The sequence below is a fragment of the Vulpes vulpes genome, chromosome 13 (genome assembly GCF_048418805.1).
Source record: "Vulpes vulpes isolate BD-2025 chromosome 13, VulVul3, whole genome shotgun sequence".
Lineage (NCBI taxonomy): Eukaryota > Metazoa > Chordata > Mammalia > Carnivora > Canidae > Vulpes > Vulpes vulpes.
The window spans coordinates 57159716-57179974 of NC_132792.1; the positions used below are offsets into that span (position 1 = coordinate 57159716).

The following is a 20259-nucleotide window of genomic DNA, read 5'->3' on the forward strand; positions in this document are numbered from 1 at the left end:
TAGCAAGTGGAGAACCAGGCTTGCTTACCTAAATCACGTGCCCTTGGCTTAACCACTAGACTATTACTGTCCCCCCAGTTGTAGATAGAACTATCCATTTTAGGTGATGACTGAAATCCTAGGCTTGGTAGACATTTTCCAGGTGGGGATTGGCCCTGGGAAGGAACCCTGGGAATAATAATGCAAATGGGTAAGTTTGTGAAAACACAGTGATAATTCTATTTGCAGACTTACTTTATTGTCAGATTATTTTTGGTGCCATTTACTAAATAAAGGGTTGACTTTCCCCGGGCTTGGCCGGGTTGAGTCGTCTGGACATCTGTAACCCACATCAAAACCAGGACGAAGCAAGAAGCAATCGGAGTTTTCTGGCACTCTTGCCTCCACAATCTGGGATCTAGGGCACTGTCCTAAGATGGTCCTCATTTCTGGTTCTAAGGATTTTTTTTTTCATGTACCAAATGCGATTTTATTTTGTTTTTTTTTTTTTGGTGTCAGAATGTGTCTGGCCACGCGGCCGATCTCGGCGAGCAGGTGCTCAGGGCTGCACCAGGAGCGTTTGCAGGGCGCGACGGCGGCCCTCGCCCCCTCCCCTGCTCCCCCGCCCGCCTCCCCCCCGCGTCTGGAAAGGTGCAGGCTCCGCTGAACCGGGCCTCGCGCAGCGGCGGCCGGAGCCGGCGCGGGATGGTCGCGGGCCCCCGCGGAGCCGAGGCGGCAGCCCGAGAGCCCGGGGAAGGTAGGCGCGGGGAGCGCGCGCGGAGCGGCGTCGGGAGAGCGGAGGGTCAGCGGCGCGCGGGCGGAGCGGCCGAGCGCAGGTGGGGAGCGCGCAGCCGGCGGCGGGGAGCCGGGCCGGGCCGGGCCGGGCGGGGCGGGGGCGCGGAGGCCGCGGGCGGGGCGCGCTCCCCTGCACCCCCCCGCCCCCCGCCCCCGCTCGGCTCGTCCGCGCTCCCCCGGCCTCGGCCAAGCGCCCGGGCCCCGGGGCCCGCTGTGCCGGCGCCCGCACCGCGGCGGCTGCTGCTGCGGGGGGCGGGGGCCGGGCGGCCGCCAGGGGGCGGGAGCGGCGCCGCGAACAATGGCCGCGCTCGGCGGCGGCGGCGGCGGCGGCGGCGGCGGCGGGCGGGAGGGGGTGCGGGTCCGCGGGGCCCGGGGGCGCGCGCGCAGGGCGGGCTGGGGCGCGGGAGCGGCGGCGCAGGCGGGGGCGCGCGGCGCGGGCCCGGGAGGGCGCGGCGGGAGCGCAGGGGAGGCGGGAGGCGGGCGGCGGGCGGAGGCGGGGGGCGGGGAGCCCGCGGGGTGGAAGCCGGCGGCGGCGGCGGCCGAGCGGGGTCAGTTCTCCGCGGTGCTTGCCAATGTGGGAGCCGCCTGCAGAGCGTCCGCGGCCAGAAGGTAAATACGGTGGTCGGGGGCGCCCGGAGGCCTGGACTTCCGCCCCGCCGGCCGAGGGGGAGGAGGCAGAGGGCGCTGGGGAGCCCCGCGGGGCCGCTGCGCGCGGCGAACCCCGAGAAGAGCGGCCCCCGGCGGCCTCCCCTCCCCCGCGGCTCCCTCCGGGCGGAGGGGGAGGGGCCCGGACGGTGCGGGAGCTGCGGGCTCGGGGCCCCGCGGGTGATGGGGGCGTGCGTGGAGGGCGGGGGGGCCGGCACAGGTGTCGGGAGGGGAGGGGAGGGGCCGGGGCCGGGGGCCGGCGGCGGGGGGCGCTGCAGGTGGGACCCGGGGCCGGGGCGGGGGCCGGGGCCGGGGCCGGGGCCGGGGCCGGGGGCGGGGGGAGCCCGGGGGTGGGCCGGTGCGGAGGGGGGCGGCGGAGCGGGGCCGGGAGGGGCTGCGGGCAGGGCCCCGGGGGCGCGGGGGGCGGCGCTCGCGGCTATTTCTGTAGAATGGGCAAGTGGCGAAGACGTAAGGCGCCGAGCTGGGGAGGTAGGTGGGGCCGAGGGGACCGGGTGTATCCTGTGACAGGCCCGCCCTGCCGTGCCTCGTAGGGACTGCTCGGCGGCGGCTCGGCCCAGGGGGCAGCGGGCGCCCCGTGACCTTGCCGAGGTGACGGGCGCGGGGCGGACGGAGACAAAGCTCGGGCCCCGCGGGGAGTGTTCCGCAGCGCGGGGCCGGCTCGCGGACCGGGAGCCTTCGGGCGGGGGGCGGGGGGCGGGGCTAATGGCCTCGGGCTTCTGGAAGTCCCTGGAAAGGCGTGCGGAATGGTGCATTTGTGAAGGATTTTCTTGGGAAAGGGACCGTTCTCGGCCTCCCCCCCCCCCCCCCGTGGTGATGCAGAGGTGGGTCTTTCAATTAAGGGAACGGACCCCAGGGTTTTAAGGTGGGTGGTTCCTGCAGGGAGGACAGGGAGAGGGTCCTTTAAAGGTCTGTGACTGACTGGGCTGAAAACCCTTGTTTTAATGTCTGATTTCACAATCTTAGTGAACTTTTGCTGAGCATCGCTTCCCTTCTGATGCATCTTTACGTCTTAAGAAATCGTGGTTAAAAACACTTGGATTCAGAATTGGGATGGGAAGGCAGGATAATAGTAACCTTGTAAGGAGAGAAGATTGCAACATTTCTCCGGGAGGGTATTTCTTCCCTAGTCCTTTCTTAAGAGGATTCAAATATACGGTTAGGAATTGAGCTGCAGTGGAAAAACAACAACTCTTTGTTAATAAAACAGTCAAGACCAAGACATCCTGCATCTCAGTTGTTTTGTAATATGGCAAGTGTTTAATTTTTCAGCTTGTCTATATTTTGCTGCAAACCAGAGCTCTCACATATCACTTGAATTGTGGATTTGCTGCATTTTGCAGCAGGCCTGTATTAAATTTGTGAGGCATTTATGCCAAACTATGTGGTGTGTGTGCTGTTTTTTTTTTTTTCTACTGTGATTTCAACTCCACTCACTATTGCCTCATTTCATTACATAGCAATGTAGTTTGAAATTTATTCCTAAGCGATAATTGGTAGGATATAGTGCATATTTCCTGACAAATCACCGAATTTTTCCTCCAAAATCCGCTTTGCATTTGTAAAAATGTTGCTGTGTAATCAGAGTATGTATTGTTATCTACAGGTAGAATGGTATCTCGTTTTTAAGTTTTAACTTTTTATTTGGAAATAATCTCAAGCTTACCAAAAGGTAGCAAGAGTAAGAACACTACAAAGAATACTTCTGTAACCTTTACTCAGATTTTACCCACTTACCATTAATGTCTCTCAGCCATATATACATAATATTTTTTTCCCTGGACCATTTGAGGGTAAGTTGCATCATGACTCTTTATTCCTAATTACCATGGAAAATCATATACATTTTATATTTTAGCTTACTTGGCTTGTCTGGAATGAAGTTCTAGGAGAAGAGTGGGTTGGTTTGCTTTTCAAAAATAAAGGAATATAAAAAGTATCTAAGATAATATCTAACTTTTTAGTGTGTAAACAATACTGAAAGTGAGGCTGAGTGGTTTTCTTGTTTTGGGATCAGATTCTGAAAGGTATAATTGGCCAGTATGTTGGGGTTTTTTCTTTGCAGCTAACCTCTTTACTATCATGCTCTTCTTTTGTTCACTTTGAGTTCTGGGTGTCATCATTTATGTGTACAGATCATAATAGAAGGACCTAGATATCGCAAAATTGAATTGTGTTAATATTAGAATAGTTGGAGATATGCACAGTGAGATCAAACTATGTGTAGATATATTTGTGCCTCCTATAGGCACAAAAAAAATATTAGTTGAGTGTCTATAACCCATAATAATTATAATTTATATTTACGTATGTATAATAATTTGATTTTAAGTAAATCTCCAAAGTTCTCTATAAGGAGCCTTACCATTATGTTGTTGTAGAGGTCAAGACCTTTGTGGCAGGAAAAATTTTAAGAAGTGAAATCTTTATAAATTTAATGTATAATAAAGAGATGAGGACTTCACGCCAGAACACACTTGGTTTTAATCCCAGCAGCGTAGACTATGGGATGTAATTCAACTTCTAGAAAAGTGGAGATAACACCTACATTCCAAGGTAATGAGGATTAAATGAATTAATATAACAATGGGAAAATATACCATGTGGTATATAACATTAGTGTCTGATAAATGTTGTTTTCTTTTTTCTTGGTTTGTGGTGAGATTTCTGTATACTTAGAATCTTTCATAGGCTCTTTGGAAATAATTAAATTTATGCCAAATTATTTTGCTTTTCTTACATAAAAGTTTTTTTGGGTACCTACTTTTAAAAAGAAATGAGAATTTAAAAAACCCGTTTTTTTAATGCTTTTTAAGGGACCCCATGAATAAAAAAATTTTTTTATTAAAAAAACTTTTTTTTAAAAGAGATTTTATATATTTCTTCATGAGAGAGAGAAAGAGAGAGAGAGGCAGAGACATAGGCAGAGGGGAGAGGCAGGCTCCATGCAGGAAGCCTGATGTGGGACTCAATCCCAGGACTTTGGTGGGATCATGCCCTGAGGCAAAGGCAGATGCTCAACCACTGAGCCACCCAGGCGTCCCACCCATGAATTTTTTAGAGTAAGAAGTTTTGGCTGATGTTTAGTTTTATGGTACTTTGGAGCCTAAGAATGGTGGTAGTAAATGTTTTTTCTTTTCATATTGTCAAACAAGATAGTTAGGTGAGGATTACCTGTCAATTGTGGGATGATGGGTGCTGATATAAAAATTTATAGATTAATTTAATAATGCCATTTTAAGAGGCGGTATTAAATTGTTGAGGATTTTGTAGATTTTGTTTTTTTACAGCTTTCAACTGATTAGCTGGGCAAAATGTAATAATAAATGCAGCAAATTATACCAGCAGTAGATTTCAGATACATGTTGGACTTCCAGTTCTTCATAAGCAGCAAGTTTTCTACAGTTAGTAGTATCCTCTCTCCATAAACTGCCCTGCCTGTTTTCATTTAGTAGCTTGGAATCTGGAACTGCATGTCCTAATGTGCCTGATTGGATGTCACTGTAGGGCATTTTTGGGACATATGAATAGGTTTCTCTAAAAGTACTTAGCTGTAATCGGAATGAACTGTAGCTGGAAACTTGGGCAGAGGAGAGAGAGGTGGATTTTATGAAATCACAGGCAGCATAAAACTGCTCTGCATTTCGTTGATGTTTTATCAAGTTTTAAATACAGGACAGTAGAGTAGGCATATCTGTAAAGGAGAAATGAAGTGTTAAAGACGTGGCACTATGGGCATTCTGAATTGTCCATAGTGTGGTTGTGAATTATAATATTTATATTGATGTAAATATGATATAATTTGTTGGTTAAAAAAAGAATAACTTCAGGGTATTTTCCAGTTCCCTCACAGAGTGCTATTATAGACATAGTTTCATGTTTTCATTTGTATAGATCTTTGTAGTTGTGAAGGAGTGGCTTACAAAATAGTTAAAATTGTATGGTCAGTTTTAAGCAAATAGGTGCTTTTATTTTTGTTTCTTCCTAGAACTACCTTTTTGTATGTCAGAAGATTAGAAAAAATGTATCCTTGTACTTTATTGTGTCTACTTCTTGGAATCAGCCACTAGTGTTATAAACTCTAATATTGAAAAGCACCCCTATATTTATTGCAGTATTATTTATAATAGCCAAATTATGGAAGCAATGTAAGTGTCCCATCAATAGATGAATGGATAAAGAAGATGTGGTATATATATGTACAACGGAATATTCAGCCATGAGTGAAATCTTGCCATTTGCAACAACATGGATGGATCTAGAGACTACAATGCTAAGTGAGATAAGCCAGTCAGAGAAACAAATGCTATATGATTTCATTCGTATGTGGAATTTAAGAAACAAAACAAATGAACAAAGGAAGAAAAAAAAAGACCACCCCCCCAAAACACTCTTAACTGTAGGAAGCGAATGGGGGTATGGGTGAAATACGTGAAGAGGATTAAGAGTTCACCTACCATGGACACTGAGTAATATATAGAATTGCCGAACCACTATAGTATACATCTGAAACTAATATAATACTGTATGTTAGTTACATTGGAATTAAAAAAAAAAAACCCTCAAAACTCTAATATTGAAGAAACACATACAGGTCTATATAGATAAGTGCTTGTTACTCTTAGAAGCTTACATTAAATAAAAACAAAATTGGGTTTCTCAGATTTGGCAAGTGCTTACTAAATGATGTTGAATTCTAGAAGGTAAGGGACACTAAGTCACTGAGATGCTTTTAGTGGTTTATTCACATTTTAATTTCCAAATGAATTGTTTTCAGTTAAAAAAATGAAAATTGATCTGGTCTGTATTTTTAGTTATATCTAGTGTATTTTTTCTTTTTTTTCATCTAGTGTATTTTAATACCATTTGCCTACTCCTGTGCTTTTTAGTGATTTCATATTTTGAATAAAATGTAAATGTGTAAGTTTCATAATTTATATTTTTCATGTTGTAATGTAACTCATTTGCTCAAGTTAAACAGATAATTAATTTTTTGACCTACCTAGATATGTTAATACCTAAAACACCACAGGATTTTTTTTTAAATCTCTCTTTTTTTTTTAAAGATTTTATTTATTCGTGAGAGACAGAGAGAGAGAGAGAGAGAGGCAGAATCACAGGCAGAGGGAGAAGCAGGCTCCATGCAGGGAGCCTGATGTGGGACTCCATCCCGGGACTCAAGGATCATGCCCTGGGCAGAAGGCAGATGCTAAACTGCTGAGCCACCCAGGGATCCCAACACCACAGGATTATAGAATTTTAGAGTTGAATGGATTGTCTTATTATTGTTACATAACAAACTACCTTGGAAAGTAAAGGGCTTAAAACAACAAACATTTATTATCTTAGTTTCTAAGGGTTAGAAAACTGGGTGCAGCTTACCTTGTATTTGTGGCTCAAGGTCTTTTAGATGTTGCAGGTAAGCTATCATTGGGACTGTGTTCTCATCTGAGAGTTTGACCAGGGGAAGATCTGCTTCCAAGCTCATTCATATAGCTCATTCATATAGCTCTTGGAAGGATTCATTTGCTTGGGGGGTATTGGCCTGAAGGCCTCACTTTCTTTTGGGCTATTGGCCAAGGCCTTTCTTAGTTCTTTGCCAACTGGGCCTGTCCAAGGGGTAGCTCATAATATGGCAGCTAGTTTCCTTCAGAGCAAACAGTGAGAGAATGAGACCAGGTAACACCCAAGATGGTCATTGTGGTCTTTTTGTAACCCAGTGTTCTGAGTGGTATCTCATTATTTCTGTTGTATTCTATTTGTTATTTGCCTACCACAATTACACAGATTAAAAAAAAAAATAAAAAGAACACAAAGATACCCAAAGTAATTTTCCAAGGCTCAAGAGGTAAAATCTGAAGAGCTTGGAGTAAAATTCAAATTATGTCATCCTTAGCCATTGTGCCGTTTCTATAGCATATGATTCTCTTGGAAAAAATGAAAACTGATAAAGATGCTGAGGCCGCTATTCTAAGATATATAGATGTAGAAAACTTTCAGATTCATTTAGAATTGACCCCAATTTGTCATCTTAAGAAAATGGTAGCCATATATGTATACATGTGAATCTATGTGTGTGTGTGTGTATAAAACTTTTGCATATGAGGGAAAGTTTAATATTAAAGTTTCATAGCATAAAGTTTTCTACCTAAGTGATTGGATTTAACTCTTTTGCTGCCTGTATTGTTGCTTTTTAGATAATTTTGGGGAGGGTCTGTACAGAATTTTTTTTTTTTTTTTTAGTAGGCTCTACGCTGGGTGTGGTTCTTGAACCACAGAACCCTTAGATCAAGAGTTGCATGCTCTACTGGCTAAGCCAGCCAGGCTCCTCCATAGATTATTTATTTATTTGCTTTTAAAAATATTTTATTCCTTTATTTGAGATAGAGAAAGCAAGAGAGAGAGAGAGAGCACGAGAAGAGGGACGGGTAAGGGGAGAGGGAGAAGTAGGCTCCCTATTGAGCAGGGACCTGGACATGGGGCTCCATCCCAGGACCCTGAGATCATGACCTGAGCCGAAGGCAGACATTTAACCAACTGAGCTACCCAGGTGCTCCTGCCATAATTTATTTTTTATGTAAACTTTGACCATTATAGGAATCCATGATTTATTTGTTTATAAGATTTGGGGGTTTTGCTCTTCTTTAGTATCTATTTTTAAATTAAATGTAGAAGAGATTTGCCACATGAAAAGAAATACAACCATGGTGAGGAGGTCAGACGCAGAAGGTAACAAATCCAAATCTAACAATGAGATGTGTCAGATGGTGATTTCTTTCTCTGAAAATTTTATGTGAAATTTTATTATGCAAGCTGTTTTTATAGTGATGATAAAACCACAAACAAAAAAAATCCAGCTAAGTACTGTATACTCTTCCATACCATGTAGAAGAGTATGTGTTGCATTGTCTTTAGCCTTAATTTAGCTTATAGAGTTTAGGAATGAGGCTGTTTAAAACGTTACTAGAGAAAAGGGAGTATACATTAAATATTAATCTGAATTTTTTAGGTTATTTTTAATAGCTTCGTTTTTGCTGGAATTATCTTAGAATTGTAGAGCCAGAAGGGACATCTTTCATCCTAGATCTACATTGTCCACTATGATAGCTGTTAGTCATATATAGTTATTTAAATTTAGATTAACATTAAAGAAGATTTAAAAAAATTAAAAATTTACTTTCTTGGTGCATTAGTCACATTTCAGGTGCTCAGTAGCCCTTTGTGGCCATTGGCTATTGGATTAGGCCGCGCAGATATAAAACCTGTTTATCATCATAGAAAGTTCTGTGTTGATCTAGATCTACTCCATTTTATTTTTGATCAAGGACATATGTTTAAAGTGCTAATCATTGAGATTACCAACTAAGATGAACTTTATTCATTTTCATTTTTCAGTTTTTGGAGCCCTGAGGGATACAGCAGTTTGGTCAATATTGTTTTAACATGCTTCAAATAAATCAGGTGAGTTTGTGTTAAGGCATGTCCTACTTATTAATATGGTGCTTCGGCCGTAAATTGTGGAACGTTTTAACCCAGCTTTTCTATAACCATGACCTGACCACTGCTTTATAGAGCAATTACGTACTATATATTCGTCATAGGAGACTGTGCAGGGCAGGTTGTTTAAGGATTATAGTGATAGTTGTGAAAGTTGTTAACTTTTGAGTGTGCAGAGCAGAAGATGCGTCTGTTCTGTTTGATGTTACATCTCTCCAGGATTTGGTCTGTTCAGAATGCTTACAGTTGTGATCTAGCTTCAGTAGGTAGCAGTTTTACAGACAGAAAGCATTTCTAGTGACAAATCTTGTGACGTAGTTTTATCAGTGTTAAAAAAAAGTTCCTTTTCTAGGGCACTGGAAAAGGCTAGAAGGAGGTGCCTTGCTAAATAAACTTTAGCATATAATGTTTTAGATTTCTGAAAGAAATCTTTTTCTTAGGTCTTGGCATTTCTCCAAGAACTTTATACATTTAATCTTCTCCTTTCTGAACAAATAGGGCATTGTATTATAATATTAGAAAATTCTTTGTTTTATTTCAGACTTGTAAATTAAGAGAGAAGTAATTAATTTGATTGCAAGAAGTAATGAATTTTTCATGTGCATGATTTGAGGAAGTAATAACACACCTGCCCCTGCCTGTCCAGTCCACCTTGCCTAAGTAATAGCCTCTAGTTCCCATGCATCACATACCATCTCTAAGCCAATGACTTCTAAGTTCATACTTAGTCTAGATCTCTTTCCTGAGCTCTAGACCCGTGTAGCAGTTGCCAACTTGATCTCTTAACTTGGGTGTCTTTATACATCTCAGAATTAACGTGGACCCAGGAAACAATCTAAATGCTTTCAATCTAAATGGATTGGGCAAGGTCATTCCAGCTGCAGGGGCTTTGCATAGATTATCTCTGCCTGGGCCTTTCTTTCCCTCCCCTGTGGTTGACTCACTTGACTCCCCAGCCTAGTATTTGCTCTCAGAGTACCTTGCCCTTTTATTTAATGAAATCCTGACATTTGCAGTTATATTCAAATATGTAATTGTTTGCCTAACATCTCTGTTCCTTGTTAGGCCATATGCTCTATGAAAGTAGTGACTTGGCTTGTTTATTCTTATTTCCTCAGATCCTAGAATAGTTTTGCTTATGGTTTTCATATATTTGCTGAATAAGTGGATGGTTGGTGCTAGGGTTGTCACTAAAGCAAGGAGCTCTCCATTCTTTTCAACAGTAATCACCTAATTGTGTTGTCAGTTTAGGTATTATGTGCTTGCTTTACACAAGTGTAAAATTAACATAAAATCTCTTTCTCATGCAAAGTTATTCCTTGATTTTCTCCTTGTACTAGAAAATTTTCTTGTGCAATGAATATTGCTTTCATCAAAGATGTTACTAATGTAGGTTTAAAAGAATCATAAAGCTGTACCGTGTTTGGTGCTTTTTGTACTTTCACAGTTGCTGTCAAATCCTATTGGATGTATTGATGGAGTTTTATGAGACATGACTTGCAAACTATGTTGTAGGTTGGTGTTGATGCTAAATGTATGGATACCTGCTGTTAATTATACAGGTACAATCAGAATAATTTTTTTTTTTATAATCTGCCATAGACAAGTGGAAAGAACTCCTTTCATGCCAGTCAACATCATTGAACATTATAGATTAGTCCAATGAAGATTTATTGTTATGTTGGATCTACTGGTCCTGTTGAATCAGGCTTTACACAGCAATTTCAGGCAACATTCTGCAGGGCCACAAGCAGTTTCCCTGTCCAAGAAAATTTTCTAGTACAAGGAGAAAATCAAGGAACAACTTTGCATAAGAAAGAGATTTTATGTTAATGGCATTTGTGTAAAGCAAGCACATAATACCTAAACTGACAACACAATTAGGTGATTACTGTTGAAAAGAATAGAGATCTCCTTGCTTTAGTGACAACCCTAGCACCAACCATTGTACACAGTGCTTGGAGATATATGTGCTTTGCTTGTAACACACATATATGTCTAGACTCCCCTCAGGATTCTCTCTTGTTATCCCCTAAGTTTTATCCCCCTCCCCCCAAAATGTTCAAGCCTGAAGAGAAAAATTAATCTAATTTGGAATAGAAGTTACAGAGAAGACTTTTTTTTCAGCCCAACTTAAAGTTGCCTTGAATTCTTAAACTTATGAGTGATTGATGTTTTACCATTTTCGTGGTGACTGCTTTCCCATCAGAGTGTAGGCTCTCAAGATAATGTGAAAAGACATGAAGAGGTGATTGAAGCTGACACTTACCTTGAAGCAGTTAGGTTTTTACTGCATGATTTTCAGCACTGTCTTTTGGATTAGTAATAAGTTTTTATTTGAGAGGTCTTTTTGTTTGTTGTCTTAGATGCCTGAATAGTACTAACATTCTTTCATGTGTGTTCTTAGTACTACTTAAAAACAAGGCTATTGAAATATTTAACTTTGTGTTAATTCTGCATGACATTATTATTAGAGAACATGGGAATGTTCCATGTTCTATTATAGTGATGGCACCTCTGCCTTTAAATTGTACTCTGCATTTTTACTTTTGCCTTTTAAGAATGTGTGTTGTCCATGTGCAACTCATGTAGAAAAATTAGGTAGAGATAAGCAAAAAGAAAAAAATCACAAATGATTCCACTATTCTTTTACAGAGACAATCACTGCTAACATTTTGGGGTGTATACTTCTAGATTTTTTTTTCTATGCAGGTATGTTTTTATGTGAATCTATGTTACTTTAAAAAAAACTAGGATTATATAATATTCTGAAGTGACATTAATATTTTGTAGTGTGGAATTACTAAAATTTGTTTAATCAAATCCTTATTGTTGTACAAATTTTGTATTATAGTTAGTGCCACAGTGTTTTTTTTTTTTTTTCTTTTCTAACATATAATTATGTTCCTTTGTCCATTATTTTCTTACAATTAATTATTAGGAGGAAATACTGGTCAAATGGGTATGCAAATTTTGAAGATACTTGATGCATAAACACCAAAAATACAAAATAATATCTATTAGAATGCCTGTTTTCTTACTTTTTTGACAAATTTTCAGTGTTTGCCAATTTGACAAAAAGTGATACTTTGATTTGCATTTCTATTATTTGCTTCTATTTGTTGTTCTGTTTTGTCTTTTTGTGAATTGTTTATATGTGTCCACTGATAACTTTTCCTTTTTATTTGTAAATAAATGTTTTTAGATATACCCCCTTGAGAATTTTCTGAGCTAGCATTTATAATTATTACTTAATATATTTTCATTCGTTATTCAACAAATAATTAGTGGGAACCTATGTTTCCAGGGTACTGTACTATAAGTAAGAGTTTGGTATATTTTGGACCTTTCTCCCTGGTGATTAATTATAAACCCTTAAGGAAAGGAAACCCATTTTAGCATTAAGCTATAGCAAATATAAATTAAGAAAGCACGTGTGCTGTTGAAATCATATTTTTAAATGAGTGGCTGAAATAAGGCAAAGTTTTTTGGGATTAATTGATGAGGCAGACCTAAATAGCATATATTCTACAGAGTTTAAGGGGAAGTGTATATTAGGCAGCTGTAGCATTGGGAGAGCCCAGCAGGAGGGTATTAACAAGTCTCAGTAGCCTGGTGGTTTCTTTGAAAGAGTTATGGTGGTAGGTGTTGGGAATGTGAGAGCTAAGAGAAATCTTTAAGACCTGACTCACATGGAATGAGAGGACAGGTAGGACAAAATGGCATTTCTGTGCCAGAAGAGTAGAAGAACCCTACAGGGCAAGGGGTAGCCAGGTGATAGGTAGGAAAAATAAACGTGTATCAGGATATACTATGAAGTATAAAGCCAAGTTAGGATTATCAAGAAATTAAGGCCTAGCCTTTAGGGAATAATGATACCTATCTCACAGGTTTATGGTGAGGAATAATTGAACTAATAACAGGCAAAATGCCTCGCTTTGGCCCTGGTACTATTACTAATGCAATTAATAATTGCTGTTGCTATTGCTGTCTGGCTTTAGAGATTGATGAGAAAGGAGGGCAGACGTTTAGGTTAGTCATTAGAGTAGTTGTTTGGGGGAATGAAAAGCCACTTGAACATTTCTCAACTCCAGGTGTGCTGTAAATGTTCTCCTCCCTCTTGCCATAGGCACCAAGGACTCTATTCTTTTAAAACTTGATGCTACTTAGTTATTTTTTCTCTAAGTCTGGCTGTGGAGTAGAATCTACAATCTTGCCATCTTTCTCCAAGTCGTAGGATGCAGTTTATAATCTGAGGATTAAAAAAAAACAACATAAGGAAGTTAAAATGTGTAAGCAGGACTTTGGCATTTTGCCATGTTGGGATAACAGGATTTTTCCTCTGTGTGGCCAGCTTCCAAGATGGCCCTAATGATCTCTGCTTCCTGATACCTGATTATTCCATTGCATAATCCCCTCACACATTGTTTGTGTGGTCAATAGAATATGGTGGAAGTGATGGATAATCCAAGGATAGGTTATAAAAGACACTGTGGCTTTTGCCTCTTCTCTCCCTTTGTGCTGCCCTCCCCTCTCTATGCTCCTCCCCCTTGCTCATTCAGAGTAGTTAGCTGCCATGTTGTGAATAGCTCTATGGAGAGGCCCATGTGGTGAGAAATTGAGGCCTCCTGCCAACAGCTAACAAGGAACTGAGGCCTCTAGCCAACAGTGTGTGACTGAGTCTTCTTGGAAGCAGATCTTTCAGCCCTTGTCAAGTTTCCAGCTGTAAACTACTGGCCCACGGACATCTTGACTGCAACCTCATGAGATATCCTGAGCCAGAACCACCCAGCTAAGCTGCTTCTTGATTTCTGAACCTCAGAAACTGTGTGAAAAAAATAAATGCTTGTTTTTTTAAGATGCTAATAAGTTGGGGTAATTTGTTACGCAGTAATAATATACCTTTCCTCCTTAAACAACTTGAGAACATATAAATATGTAAACAGTGATTTTTAGACGTTGGATGGCAGGTGTCATCAGACTGATTCCTGAGAGAATGGAAACAAATGAGGTAAGCTCTTCTACACCAGTTTGCAGTAAAGCCTAGAGGTTGTTCATAGGCTGCACTGCAAGGAGGAAGAACCAAAACAGCTCACTTTTGCTAAGATTAGGAAACAAAAGTGAGTTTGAGAAGGCCAAGGTGGTTAGAATTGCAGGGCACAGTGCCAGAGAGAAGAGACTTGGGGGAAGAGGGGTGAGTAAGTAAGTAAAAAAGTACACTCAAACATGAAAACATTCTGGAGATCTGCAGAGGGTGCTTCTTGAGTTTTTAACTGAGTTCCAATCTGTAAATGCATGACTAAGACCTACTCAAAGTCAGGGAAAGAACTACTGGAAGGCAGTAAGAAAACAATTTCCAGAGATCATGCAAGGCTGTTAATAGTTTATATCTAGATCATTCGGAGTCTAAAGACCTTGTAATACATGAGGCATTGGGAAGAGTCCTCAGAAGACTTCAAATGATCCCAAGTAGTTTAATTGTACACCAGAAAAAGTCCAACACTAGAGGAATACAACACAATTCGGAATCCAACAATAAAATTTATGGTTTCAATCATTCAGTCAAAAATTACAATGCTTGCTTCACCTTGAATAAGGGATAGAATATCTAGACAGATCAGTATGGAAATAGAGGTCTTGCACAGCATTATAAGCCAGTTGGATCTAATAGATACACACAAAACACCCAGTAAGAGCAGAATACACATTTTTTCCCATGTGCACGTGAAACACTACAAGGGGTAGTCCATATGTTAGACCACAAAAAAACCCCCCCCCTTTTTTTTTAAAAATTTTTAAATTTATTTATGACAGGGGTGGGGGGCAGAAACACAGGCAGAGGGAGAGGGAGAAGCAGGCTCTATGCAGGGAGCCCAACGCGGGACTCGATCCTGGGTTTCCAGGATCACAGACCCAGCCGAAGGTGGTGCTAAACTGCTAGGCCACTGGGCTGCCTACACACACACACACACAAAATCTCAATACAGTTTAAGTAACTGAAATCATAAAAGTATCTTGGTCACACTGGTGTGAAACTAGAAGTCAATAATACTGGGAAACTCACAAATACATAGAAATTAAACAACATACTCGTAAATACCCAGCAGGTCAAAGGGGGAAATTAGAAAATAATTATACACAAGTAAAAATGAAAACACAGCATACCACAACTTAATGAGATGCAGCAAAAGCAGTGCTCAGAGGGAAATTTGTAGCAGTAAGTACCTATATTTAAAAAGAAGAGCTCAAAAGAATTCAAATAATCTAATTTTTCACCTTATGGAAACTAGAAAAAGTGGAGCAAATTAAACTCAAAGTGAGCCAAAGAAAGGAAATAATAAAGATTAAAATGGAGACAAGTGAAATGGAGTATAGGAAATAACAGAATCAGCATAACCAAAAGTTCATTCTTTGAGGAATCAACAAAATTTACAGACCTTTACCTAGACTCACAAAAAAGGGGGGGAAAGCAGTGATGCATGTAACTAAAATCAGAAACGAAAGTGGGAATATTGCGGCTGAAATATTTATTTCTTTATTGAAGAAATAAAAAAGGTTATAAGAGAATACTATTAATAACTGTATATTAACAAATTGGATAACCTACGTGAAATGGACAAATTCTTAGAAACAGATAACCAGAACTGACTCAAGAAGCAATAGAAAATGTGAACTGATCTATAAGAAGCAAACAGATTGCATTAGTAATAATAATAAAAAAATCCCTCCCAAAGAAAGAAAAGTCCAGGACCAGATGATATTACTGGTGAATTCTACCAAACATTTAAAGAATTAACACCAGTTCATCTCAGACTCTTCCCCAAAATAGGACATAGAACACTTCCTAATTCAGTGAGACCAGCATTACTCTGATACCAAAGCCAGACACCATGAGAAACAATGCAAAAATTACAGATTGATATTCCTTATGAATACAACTGCAAAAATCTTCAACAAAACACTAAGAAACTGAATCCTGTCGTATATTTAAATGGTTATATACCATGACCAAATGGAATTTATCCAGGTAGGAATGCCCAGAGCTGTTCAGCATAGGGAAATCAGTATAATACACTGCCTTACAAGGATGAAGATAAACAAACAAACATCATCAGTTAATAAGGTAGACTTTTGAAAAATATAACACCTGTTTGTAATAGAAACACTCCAAAACTAGGAAAAGAAGGGAAATTCTTCAGTATGATAAAAGGGATTTATGAAAAACTCACAGCTAACCTCCAATTCAACAGTGAAAGACTGAACACTTTTACCTGTGATCAGGAACAAGACAAGTGTGCTTACTTTTGTACTGCTCTTCAACGTTGTGGTAGGAGTCACAGCCAGAGAAGTTAGGCAAGAAAAAGAAAAAACATCCAAATTGGGAAAGAAGTAAAATTGTTTCTATTTGTAGACATCATGAACTCATAATAAAAAACCCCAAAGAATCTGCAAAAACCCACTAGAGCTAATACACAATTCAGAAAAATTGGTATAAGAGCAACACACAAAATAAAATTGTTTCTGTATATTAGCAATGAATAATCCCAAAAGGAAACTAAGAAAACTGTTCCATTTAATATTGTTCAAAAACCTAAGGAATTGAAAGATTTGTATACTAAAAGCTACAAAACATTGTTGAAATTAAATAAAATAACTTAAAGAAGACCTAAATAAATGGAAAGATATTCTGTGTTATTGTTGAGGTGGTAGTACTATGCAAAGCAATGTGCAGATTCAATGTGATCTCTATCAGAATTCTAGTGACCTTTTTGCAGAACTAGAAAAGCAGATTCTTAAATTTACATGAAATTGTAGTAGGCCAAAACTCTGTTCTTGAAAATGAATAGAGTTGGAGGACTCATACTTGTCCATTTCTAAAACATACTGTAAAGCTCCAGTAGTCAAAACAGTGTAGTACTGACATAAGGATAGACATATAAACTAATGGAAAAGAATTGAGAGGGGGAAAAATAAAGTAATATACACATTCTAAATGGATCAATGACCTAAACATAAGAACTAAAACCCTGACAACAACAAAACTACAAACAACCCAACTAAAAAATGGGCAAAGGACTTGAATTGACAATTCTCTAAAGAAAATATAAAAATAGCCAATATACAAATGCAGAAATACTCGAACTTGTTAGTGATGAGGGAAATGCAGATAAAAATCACAATGATGTATCACTTCATCCCCAGTAGGATGGTTAGTATAAAAAACAAAACCAGTAACTAGTGTGGGTGAGGATGTAGAGAAGCAGATCCTTGTACATTGCTGGTGGGAATGTAAAATGGTTTACCTTCTGTGGAAAATAGTCTGGCAGTTCTATAAAAAATTAAACATAGGATTAGCATATAACCCAGGCATTCCACTCCTAGGTGTATACCCAAAAGAACTGAAAACATACACACACACACACACGCTAGTTCATAGTAATACTATTTACAAGAGTCAAATGATGGAAGCAGCCCAAATGCCTGTAGATGGAAGAATGAACAAATTTTGATATATACATACCATTGGCTCTTATTCAACTATATATAAAAAAACAAAACAAAACTGAAATACTGATATATGCTACAGTGTGGTGAACCTTGAAAAACGTTTTGCTGAGTGAAATAAGTCAGATGCAAAGGTCACGTACTATATGATTCCATTTATATGAAATATCCATAATGAGTAATTCTGTATAAACAGAACTCAGATTGGTGTTTGCTAGGGCCTAGAGGTAAGGGAAATAGAATGCAGCTGCCTAATGGGTACAAAGTTTCTTTGTGGGGTGATAAAAATACTTTGGAACAAGATAGAGGTGGTAGTTGCACAACATTGCAAATGTACTAAAAGCCACTGGTTTGTTCATTTCAAAATGCTTAATTTGGTGTTATATCAATTTTACCTCAAAATAAAAAATAAGTTGGATTCCAGATGGTGCTGTAGGAAGACCATGAGCTTGCTCCTCCTGCAACAAATAACCACATATGAAATAATTTCCTCTTAAAAGACCGACCACAAGACCAAAGGAACAGAGCCTCTATAACAAAGGACAAAAAAGAGCATTGAGATGGGGAGAAGATGTGGAGACATCATTTTGCAAAGACACCCATCCCAGGTGTGATACACAATCAGGAGAAAACTCAAAAATACAAAACTTTTCCCAAGGAGCAAGAGCAAGTTCCTATTGTTCTTCACAATAGGAACCCAAATCCTTAGGTCCTGCACAAGAGAGATAAGCCACCTAAACACCAGGCTTTGAAAACCAACCGGGATTATATCAAGAGAAACCATAAAACTAGGGAATGGAGAACCCATTCTCATAGCGTTTGCACATATACTCACCCCAGGACCAGCACAGAAATACCACATTGAAAAGTGCCTTTGTGGGCAGCATGGGTGGCTCAGTGGTTTAGCACCACTTTCAGCCCAGGGTGTGATCCTGGAGACCTGGGATTGAGTCCCATGTCAGGCTCCCAGCATGGAGTCTGCTTCTCCCTCTTTCTGTGTCTCTGCCTCTCTCGGTCTCTGTGTCTCTCATGAATAAATAAATAAAATCTTTAAAAAAAAGTGCTTTTGTGAAGAAGACCCACTTAGTAATTTTAAGGCATCTGTCAGGCAGGAAACTGTTGGGACATTTCTCTGGAAATGAAGACATTGATGGGTGCTGTATTTGTGAACTCATCCTACCTTGTTAATATTAGTTCTGGTGGAAACCATTTTGTAATTATCTTTCAAATTGCTAGAGCCAGTGGGCACACCCAGCTGAGAACCCTGCCCACTCCCACAGTGCAATCACATGTTGGAGCCAGGTGAAAGCTCTACACAGCCACATACTGCAGCCGAGTTAGATGCCAACTTCACTCACCCTGTGCTACAGACATGGTGCCACCACAATAGCCAGTGCATACAACCCACATGAGGATCTAGCTCTGGTGATCAGAGGGGATTTTGCTTTTGAGGTGCACGTGACACCTCCTACACAAGGCTGCTCCTTCAAGGCTGCTCCACAAGGAGAGATAGGTTGATTTGCTGATAACTAAAAACAAATGAGTTAGGCAAGATGAGAGACAATGTTCGAAGTGAAAGAAAAAGATAAAACATCAGAAAATGATATTAATGAAATGGAGATATGCAATCCAAACCTGATAAAGAGTTCAAAGTTAATGGTCATACAGCTGCTCACTGAACTTGGGAGAAGAATAGATGAACAAAGATCTTTCATAAAGAGACAATAAAAGAAAGGTCAAACGGAAGTTACAGAGCTGAAGAGCAAACTAAATTGAAAAATATACAAGGCGGGTTCAACAGCAGACTGGATGAACTGAGTATTGGAAAAGTGAACTGGATGACAGAGCAATGGAGCTCACATAGGCACAGTAGTGAAAACACAAAAGAATTTTAAAAAAATGAAGATAAGGGATCCTTGGGACAACATCAGGTGGGATAACATTCGCTTGGGATAACATTCATATTCAGCAGAAACTTTGCAGGCCAGAAGAGAGTGGCATGACGTATTCAAAGTGCTGAATGGAAAAAAACAAAACAAAACAAAAACAAACAGAAAACTTCCAACCAAGAATTCTGTACTTGGCAAGGTTATCATTCAGAATTGAAGGAGAGATTAAGAGTTTTCAGATAATCGAAACATAAAGGAGTTCATCACTATTAAATCAGCCTTATAAGGAATGTTTAAGGATCTTCTATAAACTGAAAAGAAATGACATTAATAACAAAATGTATGGAAGTAAAAATCTCACTGGAAAAGGTAAATATATATTAAAAGTAGTGGATCAGGGGTGCCTGGGTGGCCCAGTCAATTAAGCATCCAACTCTTAATTTTGGTTCAGGTCATGATCACAAGGTTATGAGATAGAGCCCCATATCAAGCTCTGTGCTGGGTGTGGAGCCTTCTTTTTTTTTTTTAATTTTTATTTATTTATGATAGTCACAGAGAGAGAGAGAGAGAGGCAGAGACACAGACAGAGGGAGAAGCAGGCTCCATGCACCGGGAGCCTGATGTGGGATTCGATCCCGGGTCTCCAGGATCGCACCCTGGGCCAAAGGCAGGCGCCAAACCGCTGCGCCACCCAGGGATCCCGGTGTGGAGCCTTCTTGAGAGTCCCTCTCTCCCTCTCTCTCTGCCCCCCCCCCGCCAAAAAAAAATTAAAGTGGAGGATAAATCACTTACAAAGCAAGTATAAAGCTTAAAGACAAAAATAGTAAATTAAAACTATATGATAATTAGTTAAGGACTGCATAAAATGATACAAAACGTGGCATCAAAAATATAAAACGTGGGCAGCCTGGGTGGCTCAGTGGTTTAGTGC

General features: G+C 40.5%; 1 protein-coding gene across 42 annotated transcripts in view; it reads left to right on the top strand.

Annotated features, from left to right (window-relative positions):
• Positions 1 to 503: 503 nt before the first annotated feature.
• The window catches only part of STAU2 (staufen double-stranded RNA binding protein 2), a 295961-nt gene continuing 276205 nt past the window's right edge, over positions 504 to 20259 (top strand). For 4 of the 42 annotated variants that reach the window (XM_072734465.1, XM_072734477.1, XM_072734474.1 and 1 more), the window contains exons 1-3: positions 1312 to 1383; positions 8833 to 8898; positions 11590 to 11646. Coding sequence is in view for 11 of the 42 variants with exons in the window: in XM_072734497.1 (XP_072590598.1) it covers positions 8881 to 8898 (18 nt within the window). In the remaining 31 variants the exon portion in view is untranslated. Of the gene's footprint in view, positions 737 to 1194; positions 1384 to 1481; positions 1569 to 1853; positions 1909 to 2107; positions 2262 to 8832; positions 8899 to 11589; positions 11647 to 19877; positions 20032 to 20259 lie in introns of those variants that run through there. The other 38 variants (XM_072734466.1, XM_072734487.1, XM_072734475.1 and 35 more) reach the window with 29 other exon arrangements.